The sequence below is a fragment of the Alosa sapidissima genome, chromosome 15 (assembly GCF_018492685.1).
Source record: "Alosa sapidissima isolate fAloSap1 chromosome 15, fAloSap1.pri, whole genome shotgun sequence".
Taxonomy (NCBI): Eukaryota; Metazoa; Chordata; class Actinopteri; order Clupeiformes; family Clupeidae; genus Alosa; species Alosa sapidissima.
The window spans coordinates 16,238,369-16,250,506 of record NC_055971.1 but is presented as its reverse complement, the minus strand read 5'-3'; the positions used below and the strand labels follow the sequence as shown (position 1 = coordinate 16,250,506).

Below are 12,138 nucleotides of genomic sequence, written 5' to 3'. Positions count from 1 at the left end.
GTTAGGACAAGAATATTTATTCCCCTTAAACTGTCCACTGCTGGGTCCTATCATGTTAGTCAGTGTGGTAGCAGAGGGCATTTGTTTGCACCTGGAGGCTGCCCTAACAAGATTTACTTTTAATCGACTCTGAGAGTGACCAGATTGATTCAAGGTTAATAGCTCCTTGATCACAGCTGGTGGGAGACATTTCTCATCTTCTCTCTCATCCCCTCCAATAATTGAAACCTGTTCACTGTTGAGTACCTCCACTGGGGCAGCAGGTAATGTGTCTGCTTCATGCAGCCCACTGTTGTTAGGAGAGGAGGTTTCTGGAGCTGGGCATGTTTATGGATGTTTTTCTGACCCTCTTGAACTTATTAATTACTTTTCGGCTGCCCACTGACTTTGAATGCATATTTGACATTTTTCAAAAACAAAAATGTTGTAGGTCACCTGTTAATCCATGAAAGGTGCATCAGCCAGATGTCACCATATGTTTTCAGAAAAATCAAAAGTGGACTTACATTTGATTAGTAATGCGTGAAGTATATTTAGTTGAAGTATTACATTTTTTTCACCATAATAGATCATATGGATCTCACATCCACCACATTTAACATTTTACAGTGGACCACTGGGGTAAAGTTAACGTTTTTTACTGTAAAGAAAGAAAATATTTTCAATGGGTGTGTTAGTACAAGACAATATGTAATACGCTATAAAATAATACTTACATTTAAAACAAATCGACTCGCAATACAATGAATTCAGCAGAAAGCAAACGCAAACAGCAGTTGTCGTAAAACGTTTGCGACAGTCGGCAGAAACATTATTTACGTCACTGTCATGGCGGCGTACGGAGGCAGTTTTGAAAGTACCAACAACATCGAGGCTCGAAAAGAATTTAAAAGGAGAGCTAGGGAGGAAGTTGTTCAAAAGGTAAAATCCACTTACAGTTTTGCAGTCATACATTTGTGTCTGTATGTAATGTAAAGCAAAATGCACCCGAAGATCATGTCAGAACCAAAGTACATGCTAGCGTCTTAGCCTAGCATTCACAGTTGCATGTTGTTTATGGTTTTGCAAAATGAAATACGAATGAATGGTTATTCCTATTACTGTTTCGTACTAATATGCTGTACGATATGCACACCTCTGTTAAGTTTAGCTCTTCATACATGTTGAACGTCTGTCTGTTATTAAGGAGTCGCGTTGAGTAATAACCATGGCCTAACGTTAACATGTATTAACACCCCATGGCATGCTAACGTCACAGTTACGTTACAGTGCTCGGCAAGGGGACACTGACTTAGAACTTGCATCTGATAAAGACTCTCAGATATTGCAGAGAGGTTAGCACTTATCGAAATATTTATTGTGCAAGGTGAGGCCAGATTCCTACAATGTACCATCGCTGTTGTATGGATTGTGGTATAGTTAGTAATTTTACTAATTCATCCTTATCGCGCGTGCTTTTTAAACTGAGTTACCATTAGTGTCGTGTTTAATTTATGTATTAGTGGCTGTGATTTTTTTTTTTTTTTTTTAAGCTAATTGTTTCAAAGTCATGACCATTTGTTTATTGCTGCGTCCTGGGTCTGTAGTCAAACTTTTTAGTTTTTAACCACCGCTAGATGGTGACATTCGTTTTAGGCTAATTCGATAACCTGTTCATGACAGTCCGAGGTTGAGGAAGACAAACGTATTCTCACCCCCTGCCCTGGCGCCACCACTCAAACAACCAAATAGTTTGTCCCGTGCTTGTTTGTTTGGAGCCCCATCGATCACGCTGACACATCGAGGCGCTACACAAATTAAAATCTGGCCATTGATGCATATTAGTGCTGGACTGGATTATCAGCGTTTCGCGTCGGTAATCGTCATGAGCAAGCACGATAAACCTTATCTAAGCCAATACCGAGCATCATAACTCATTGTAATGACTCCCTCCGAGATCGCAAAACAAACTCTGCAGTCAGCTGATAACATCCAGAACGTGTCACAGGAAACGTTTTTTTAGCCACTGTTGACACCTCATGTACTTATGGCAGAGACCAACACAAACAATCTGCGTGTAATATAACTGTGCTACATTTGATTTAGGCCTAATGTCTGGTAACTGAAAAGTCCTTCTGTAGTTCGTGAACACTGTTTAATAGCCCCCAGTCTCAAGGGAAATTTGAGCAAATAGTTGTCAGTATTGCTAACAGTGTTATTCAGACATGTAAAGTACCTGCTGAAGTGCTGCCTTCTCATCTGGGAGAGAAGAATATCATGTTGTTGGATATGTGTGTGGGTTCGCCTCCTCTCAGTTACAGTCTCCAGGCTGTTATCTCTTGGGCAGCTGTGTTGGCTCTCTGTGCTTCAAGCAAACCTTGTGGCGTAGCATCCCTGGTAATGGTGATGGATGTCTGTCCCGGCGGAAACAGTCTGATGTGCGCCCGTTTATCGCTTGTCCGAAACGCACACAACTCCATTAGTTCCAGGCTATTGAGAGCCTTATGAATATCGCTGTACGCCGATGATTAGAATTGTTAGCCCTGGTTTGGTGTAGCCGCCGTGATGCATGAGCTGAAGTGGTCAGGAGAGGACATAGAAATCAGTGGTTGCCCTCTAAGCAGTTGATCTGGGTTTCACTACGAGCCAGTGCAGGATACATTTGTTGTCAGTCACTTTAGACAGTAGCCTAGAGTCTGGTCGTCTGCAAAATACCTCACCTTTACCTGATGATTATGGAGCACCACATTCATGTTATATGAACCCTGTATAGATAGTTTCCTCTCACATAGAGAGAGTCTGGGACATCTTGACCTAGAAACACACTAGTCTCCCAAGAATTTAGTAATTTCCTCTACTTGCTTTTTCTCTTCCCTTTCTTTTCTCTTGTCCTCATCCCCTCTTTCCTTTCTGTTTCTGTACAATAATCCCTGTTCATAATGCTCTGGAAAATGCCAATTACTCTTGATTTTATTTGATTTGATTTGATTTACCCAACCTGTCTTGATTTATTTCTTTCAGTGGTTTTAGTATTTTGGGCATAGCTGCTGGGCTCCTGTCTGTTTGGCCAGTATGTAATAAGTGTCCGAGCTCTGACAGCCCTGCTGACCACTTCTCTCCTCAGGCCAAAGAGAAGTATGAGCAGGAGGAGAGGCGCAAGGAGCTGAAGAGGGCTCGCGGCGAGGACACTTGGATGCTCCCCGATGTCGATCACAGGCTGCAGCAACTGAATGTGGTGAGTGAGAGAGTGAGAGAAGAGATTCAATAAGTGAGGAATGGGAGAACTGTCAGAACTGTGGTAATGCCACCCTCCTACTTAAAACCTTTCCCACTCGTTCAGCTGTCTTCTGCAAAAAAATATTTCAATTCAGGTCAACACATACTTAGTATGTGTACGCGGATACCACAGACTAACCCCTCGCATGCCTGCACTGCAAGGAGTTCATGACCTTAGGACATGACATGTGTCAGCTGGAGAACGAACCACTTCCCAGAAACCTCTAACCCTAAACATCATCCTGACCCCTTCAGTGCGGCCGTGAGAGCAGGCTGCTCCCTCCGCTGCAAGCTTTCTCAGCTGGAGCTGTCTGGGGGCTGTTTTGCAAGTGTTCGGTGTGATATGCTGCTGATGTAATAGTGGATATGTGGGTATTTGTCATATTTAAGTAGTGTCAGGGTTCCCACAGTTCATGGAATTTCTGGAATATCATGGGATTTTGGAAAGTCAGGGAATTTTAGCATTTTTGGGGCAAAGTCATGGAATTTTGTTGTAGCAGTTTAAAATGTACTTGCCAAATATAATACATGAATTCAAATATTTCCACGCCGAATTGGAGTATGTCTGGTTATTAGCTTTACTGCTTGCTTGAGTAGCCCAAATTGATTTATTCAATGCCCATTTATTCATTTCCCGCTCTATAGAAGTAAAAGATTCTTGAACGCGGCGCGGCTGCTCTGAAATCATTGGTCGGTATATTGTATATTAATCAGGGCTTAAAATTCATTTTTCAAAATGGGGGGGAATTCCCCCCTTAGGTTATTCATGTAGGGGGGATTTACACAATTTGGGGGGGAGGGGGGGTCGATTGTGATACCAAGTCAAGAATTGCGATTTCAATACTTCGATACTTTTTAAAAAAAAGTGTTTGATTTTGGGGCCCCCACCACCCTGACGTCATCAGTAATATATACTGTAGTGGGATCATTCACAACAGTGGACATCCTAGATTCTGCTTGACTCTCTCCACACACACAAACACACACTGAAAATGATAGCTTATGTGATATGTTTCTATCATATATTTTTGAATTCATATAGAGTGTATTTATTTAATAATGCATTTTTTAAAGTATAGCATTTTACTAGTAATTACTACTAGCTAAACATATTTAGTAATTTGAATGCCTCATATTGACGTTTAACCTATAACACTTATGCATATCTTTAATGTGGTGTGTAGGTCCAATTGAGTGCACATTGGTGATGAGTAGGTGTAATTGAGTGCCTGTCACTTTAAGAAAATACCTGAGAGTAATTCTATGGAGTAATTAGCCCCCCTTCAACCTGACTGTTTTAGGCTGTAGTCGCTAGTGAATAAAAGTTGTGCATAGTGCGGTATGTGTATGCAAATCATTATGTTTTCTATGTCATTAGATACAATAAATGTTGACATGTCGAAGACAATCTTTCTGGGATCAAGTGTTGACGGGACCTGAGCTAGCAGGATAGTTACCAAGGAGCTCTTTCCAGATGTAAAAGTTTGCCATGGTAGCGTAGCCTATTTGCGTAAGCGCAAAGTGGTTCTCTCTCTCTCTCTCCGTGTGTGCGTCTGCATGAGGCTATGTTCAATTCAACTCGGTAGTTGATCAGTCCGGTCAATAGCACCGCATTCACGCCACTTAATGATTAGGCTATATTAACGTCATCAGACAGGCTGTAAAAGTGTATGCGGGAATTTCTCGCATTATGATGGCTAGAGTTGCGGGACTTGAACAAATTATGCGCAATACCCGCAATCCCGCAGTGAAATTTAAGCCCTGTTAATTATATAGTTATTCATGGAAATTCAGGTTTTTTGTCAGGGAAAAGTCATGGAATTTTACATTTGACTGAGAGTGGGAACCCTGTAGTGTGTGTAAGAATCTGAAAGAGAAGATGGAGAGAGTGATTGATGGGTGTGACGAGGCCAAAAATCAGTCTTGAGTTTGTTTAGCTTTAGAGGATGCTGCAGAGAGTTTGTGTCTGCATGTTGCTGAAGAAACAGTAGTTGATGTGTGTGCGTGTGCGTGTGTGTGTGTTTGTGTGTGTTTGTGTTGCTTAAAGGAGCCATTTACTCTGCTCTATCTCCCCCTAATCCTGAGCTTTGCTCTGGAGAGCCCGCTGTCAGTCTCCCTGCGCTCGGCGGTGAAGGGGATCCAGCTAAAGCCCGTCCTCCACGTGTCAGCTCGTACATCGCAGCTCTGTCACTTCAGGACACCCGCTACCTGCTAGCAAGCGCTCCACTGCACTGCCTCTTCAAAGCTCAGAAGTGCTGCAACACACACACACATACACACACACACCGACCGAGCAGTAGCCGTAGGTAATATATATAAAGTGTGTGTATGTGGATAGATAGATGTGTATATGTGAGTAGGAGAGCGAGGCGTAACCTATTAGATAGTGACGGTGGTGTGTTGTGGCACGGTGCTGAATGGAGCTCTGTATTCAGAGCTGGGCTCTAGCCCTCAGAGAGACTTAAAAGGCTGGTCTCAGAGACAGACAGTGCACTCTTCAAGTTGGGAAGCCTAGCACTCAGCTACAGGGGTTAGAGGTCTGTGAGGCAACATGCTCATCATTTTGTAATGAATTGAGGCAACATGCTCATCATTTTGTAATGAATTGCCACTTAAGAAGACATTAAGTGCCTCACATTAGCAGAAGATTGGTAATATTTACTTTGTCAAATTAAAGCTAACATTGTTCGTCTTGAGTTCAGTAATGCTTTCTCGGTGACTTATGTTCCCTTGTCTAAGCTGTACAAGCAGTGATTAAACCCTGTTGAACATGATATTTCTTTCTTGTAGGAAACGACAGGGAAAAGCAAGAAGAAAAAAGAGAAGAAGGCCAAGAAGAGCAAAAAAGAGAAAAAGGAGAAGAAGAAAGCCAAGAAGGAGTGCAAGAAAGCAGCCCAGGATGGAAGTGCATCTGACAGCTCTGAGGTAGGGCTCGCAAGTCATCACTATTTAACTCCGATAAATCTCCATAAGAGAGACAGAGAAGACAAAGATACCGCTCAGAGGTCCAAGCCAAAGCCCCATCTCTCACATGCAGAGGATTTCTTTTGTCTTTTTTTTTTTTTTTTTTTTTCTTTTTTTTTCTTTTTTTTTTACTTCTAGAGAAACAGCAGAGCAGTAATAAATCATTATTTGAAAACCTGACCGTAAATCATCTAAAAAAGACTTGCCAAGGTCTGCTAGGCGGAGATGTCAGGTGGCCCTACTGGGGAGAGGGAGGCTTGTCAGGAGGACTGAATAGGCGTGAAATGAGAGGATGGGAACACAAAAAAGATGAACTGCGGGGGCCAATGGAGAAGAGGATGGGAGGAACAGAGGAATGGAAAGGAAAGAGAGAAGAAAGGGATTAAGACAGACGCGAAGAATGCAGAGAGACCCACCGCATTTTTAAGGAGCAATAGGAACGGTCTGCTTAATAATTTATTAAATAGTTAGTGTTGGCAGAGTACTTTTACTTTGATCATAATTGCTCCTTCGGCTTATAGGAATAAAGGTTGACTGATTGCAGTGTAAAAGAATGGAAGGACAGTGTAGTGGAAGAAGAGCAGATAAGAAGACTTAGAGAAATAGTAATGAGAGGCAATGAGAAAAGAGAGGGATGAAGGAGTGATAGACATGAAGAGAGGGAGGATGAGAGAATGATGGACAGTGGCATGAAGAGAGGAAGAAGACGTATAGAGGAGAAGACAGGGTTCCACTTTGTTGTAAGTACCAGTAATATGAATATGAAAATAATGCTGGCTAAATGTCAGTGTTTATCAGAGTGCAAATGTGTGGAGGTATAGAGTGGGAGAGAGAGTTAGAGTAGAGTTGAATGTGTGGAGGTATAGAGTGGGAGAGAGAGTTAAAATAGAGTTAAATGTATAGACAGGGATGGAGTTAGAGAGAGAGTTAGAATAGAGTTAAATGTATGGAGGTATAGAGTGGGGGTGAGAGTTAGAATAGAGTTAAATGTATGGACATGGACAGAGTGGGAGAGAGAGAGTTAGAATAGAATTAAATGTATGGACATGGACAGGGACCGGACGGAAGCAGAATGAGAGATAGAACAAATGAGTAAAGAAATGAAAGGGAGAATCAGAGGGAGAGAAAGAGACATCCTGCTCCCTCCATTTAGCATGATGAGAGGTTGACCGACCACACACACACACACACACACACACACACACAGACGATACCCGTGTGCGGTCTCCATGGAGACACAGCCCCACTACCACCCCCCGTGGTGGTGTTTGTGGTGAGCCGGTCTTGGCAGAACCCCAGACGGTGGGCAGAAATTGGACGAGATCAGACCGCTGCGGGGAGCCTCACACCTTGACCCTCTGCCCTCACCCAACAGCCCCCCCCCCTCCCCCCCCCACGTGTGTGTGTGTGTGTGTGCAAGAGAGCGGGAGGGTCGGCTAAAACAGCCAGTCCAGTCCGCTGAGTGATCAATGAGCGGCCTCCCTGGGTCTGTAGCAGGGCAGCCACACCGGGCGGCCGTAGGCCATCAGCCCGAGCTGTAATTCAATAATGCAGAAAATAAGAGTGCAGCCGTCCTAATGCTCCATTCCTGCCGGCAAGCCAAGTCTCTCTCTCTCTCTCTCTCTCTCTCTCTCTTTCTTTCTTTCTTTCTCTTTCTTTCTCTCTCTCTCTCTCTCTGTGTGTCTCAGACACATTGCTGTTAGTTCACTCTGAGGGACTGTCAAAGCAATGTCTGGAATGCATGTCGGAGCAAATGCCACATTCTGTCATGTGCTTAAGATGAAAGGCTCTGGCTAAATAGATAAACGTAACTTGTAGAGGGAACATGCATCTCTGTCACAGCTCTTGAATATGTGTGGGCTCTCTCTTAGATAAGATATTCATGTTAGATATTCATATTTTAATCTTTTTCTCAAGGCTGTCTAGCTTCAAAAAGATTGATTTGTGCTTAAACCTCAATTTCAGGTTTGGCAGGCCAGAGTGAACACTAAAAGCAGATAGTGCAGATGTGTCATGAAGGCAGCCATTCTGAGTAGCCATAGCCCTGTCACTGTGGTCCCTGTGCCTGCCTGACTTGCATGTAGTGTGTGATTGCTAACAGCGCTATCAGTGGTAATTGGCGTTTTTTGTACTGTAGTGGCAGGTTCAGTGGAAGTTAATGTTCGATGGCGGCATTATCTGTGTGTGTGTGTGTGTGTGAGAGATAGTAGCTTCATACAGACTGACTCTCGTGTGGCCTGCAATTACACTCACTCCGCTTCTGCTCCTTCAGGCGCTGCAGACGCACACTCCAAGTCTCTCCTTTCCCTCCCTCTGACTCTTTTTTTCTCTCTCTCTCTCTCTCTCTGCCTCCCCCTCTCTAACGAGCCTCCTCTTCTTGTGTCTCAGGCGTCTGCGGACGAGTGGGTGGAAGCTCAGCCGACAGGCCCGGAGAAAGCCTGGAAGATCTCCAGCAGCAGTGAAGGCAAATCCTCCGCCAGCACCCCCAGCAACCCAGCCGACAGTGAGCAGGTGAGACCACACACCTGCCACCCACTCCTGGAGGATGACCCTCCCTGAACCCACCCGTGCCATGGAAAACCTGTCAATGGTGTCCACTGTGGTGGCTCCACAAAGACAACATTAATGATTGTACATAGAAACTGGAGCTGAGCTGATAAATCAGTATTTAATTAGGAACTCTCCCGGGGCACTTCTGATGAATGTTAGTCAACCTTTGGGAGGCATGATAGAAATCTGAGTCAGATCGCTTGCTAACTAGAAAGTGGGATAGATAGATAGATAGATAGATAGATAGATAGATAGATAGATAGATAGATAGATAGATAGATAGATAGATAGATAGATAGAGTTAAATGTATGGATATAGATAGATAGATAGATAGATAGATAGATAGATACTTTATTGATCCCCAGGGGAAATTCAAGGTCTCAGCAGCATACATACAACACAAACACATTCTTTAACAGCAGAAAGAGTAATTAAAGTATATAATATAAAAACACAACTAAGCAATAAGGACAGTAGAAGATAAAGTATATGCTAAATATACTAAAATACAAATTATACTAACTAACACTTAATACAATATATAAAAATATACTAAAATACAAATTACAAAAATACAAATTATATTAACACTTAATCTAAATCAATTCTAAAAACAGTATCCACATAGTGGTGATTAATAAATCAGAGGCGCTTGCAATGACTGAGGCAGGGACTGAGCCTGTGATTCTCTGTGCATAGTAAGGTATGGTAAGGTGCTCTGTGTAAATGAGTGTCATGGTGGTAGTGCAATGGTGATAGTGGTCATGGTGATAGTGCAAATGAGTAATTCCAACAGTGCAACAATGCAAAAGTAAAGTCTATATATCTATATATTTAACTATTTAAGAAAATGTATAAGTGTGGCCACAGTTCGGCTGTGGCATGGAGGGGGGGGGGGGTTATGCATATGTGCTAATATAGCACGCAAACAGTGAGGCATAAAGACAGTGGTACAAGTGGCTAGTGGACAGACAGTACCAAACATGGAGGGGGTGAAGAGGCAGACAGACTATGCAGAGAAGTCTATCTCTCCTCTTCCCTTAAGTGAGGCATTGAACAGTTCAATGGCCCTGGTGACAAATGACTTTCTCAGTCTGTCCGTTGTGCAAGGCAGTGAGCGAAGTCTCCAGCTGATCAGGCTCTTCTGCTTAACAATAGTGCTGTGGAGTGGGTGACACTCATTGTCCAAGATGTTGATCAGTTTGTTCAGGGTCCTTTTGTCTGATAGTGAAGTGATGCACTCCAGTTCAGGTTTAGAGAGACCATACACATGCATTGCAATTCTGTCTCCACAGGTGGATATGTGGAGGAAAATCTGGCCAGAATCTTTGTTTGTGTGTGTGTGTGTGTGTGAGTGTGACTGGAGGGAGAGAGAGAACACTGGCGTGGTGTCTGTGAAAATGATCAGTCTGAAATGTAACAGAAATCCTTTTGTGAATCGTGTTCTATCTAGGTCGAGTGTAGAAGGTTATTTGTACAATGCTGAAATATTGCACACTGCCGTCCATGTGTCTTGAGAAAAGTTTGTGCGTGTGGTTGCGCGTGTGTGTGTGTGTGTGTGTGTGTGTGTGTGTGTGTGTGTGTGTGTGTGTGTGTGTGCGCGTGCTCTTGTAAGGTATGGGAGTGCAGGACTGTGGGTTTCCTGCAGCCAGTCGATGGCCTGCCACACCTAATGGCTCTCGGTGGTTTGACGGCCCAGTCCACTGATAGGGGATCGATATCCTCCCTCGTTTGGTCAGCCCATTAATCCTGGTCAGACATGCGCCGCATCGCAACCAGAGCCTGATGACGCAAGCCCTATAATGCAGCTTTCACCTCACTACTTGGAGAGCAGAAATGCAGCCAGTTATGTTGTAGGTGGAGTTTTTGTATTTGTTTTGACAGTAAAATGTACAAGTCGGTTGTTCCCTTGGATTCCAATTTGTGGGCTAATTAGGGAAAGTTGTTTGGCGTGATTATTTTTTCACGAGTGAGTGATTTAAAATCGGCTGATAATCACCTGATTTGGCTCATGCTGTGAAAGTGAAGTATGTGTGCCGGATATGTGTGTGGGTGTGGGTGTGGGTGTGATTGAGGCAGGGGGAGAAGTTTGGAGAACACTCTTGGATTTGATCATCTGACTTTGCTAATGTCCTGAAAGTAGTTTGCGTGTTTCTGCGCGCGCGCGTGTGTGTGTGTGTGTGTGTGTGTGTTTGCTTGTAGAAGTAGGAATAGGTCCTGGGTCTGTGCAGCTGGAGCTTATGTCTGTTCTGCGGGGGTCTGGTGTTTTTATTGGTTGTGTCTGACTGCATAGCTTTGAGCTACAAACAGTATAGGAGAGATGAAAGACTTTGCTCTCTCTCTTTCTGTGTGTGTGTGTGTGTGTGTGTCTGTCTGTGTGTGTGTGCGTGCCGCTGTAGAGGGTCTTCCACACACAGACTCCCACCCCTGTCTTTGCTGATACCCCATGTGTGGGTGAACGTGACTCGTTAGTGCCCCAACAGTGAGCCTGCCTTTCCCAGAACACGGGTGTGCTTTATTTACATTCGGTGCTGGGGCCGGCGAGATTGGAATTCATGTTGCATTAAGACATGCTCTTTGGGCCTGACACGGACACAAACACAGATGCTGCCTTGTTTGCTGAGGGTAACGGCAGCAGCAGCCAGACAGCATGGTGTCTCTGCACAGAGTGTGTGTGTGTGTGGGGGGAATACAAGTGCCATTTGGTGCTGTGGAACAGGAACCTCATCACCCAGGTCATGCAGGACTGATTAGACACATATTGGGTTATGTAAACCAGTATGCACAATGACAGCAGGCTAATGCCGGTTTCACACCCACTTGTAAGATAAGTGGTGAGAAATGCTAATACAGTACATGAAAATTGCTTATCTTCCTTGTTAGATAGATAGATAGATCCTTTATTCATCCCGAGGGAAATGTTAGGCATCCAGTAGCTTATACAACCATAACACAGCAAACACACATGCACACATATATCTCACATGCATAAAAATCTCACACACAAAAATAATGTTGTTCCCCCTTTTTTTAAAGAAGAAAATATTGTCTCATTGGACTGCTGTAACTAGTTTTGCATAAAGTCATCTTACATTTTTAGTAAAAATTAATGCAAAAGAAGAGCTTATGAACAGCTCTCAAGGATTGTGTGTTTAATGTTCACAAGGTCAGTAGAAGCACAGTAATATTGAATATTTCGTCATTTTGCCGACTTTATCCAAAGCAACTCGCAAACGTCAATTTTCCTTCAAGCAACTTAAGGCTCAAGGGCACAACGGATGGCAACCAGGAATCAAACCCTCAACTTTTCTGACCACTGCTTGCCTGACCGGCTCGTAAGCCACTACACTGTCACTACCCCATGTGAA

At 43.6% G+C, this 12,138-nt stretch overlaps 1 protein-coding gene across 1 annotated transcript in view; it reads left to right on the top strand.

Moving 5' to 3' along the window:
• The first annotated feature begins 768 nt into the window (after positions 1-768).
• The window catches only part of cwf19l2 (CWF19 like cell cycle control factor 2), a 36,534-nt gene continuing 25,164 nt past the window's right edge, over positions 769-12,138 (top strand). The window contains exons 1-4 of the mRNA XM_042063673.1: positions 769-921; positions 3,104-3,214; positions 6,046-6,180; positions 8,608-8,730. Of these exons, the coding sequence (XP_041919607.1) occupies positions 829-921; positions 3,104-3,214; positions 6,046-6,180; positions 8,608-8,730 (462 nt within the window). The 5' untranslated portion in view covers positions 769-828. The remainder of the gene's footprint in view (positions 922-3,103; positions 3,215-6,045; positions 6,181-8,607; positions 8,731-12,138) is intronic.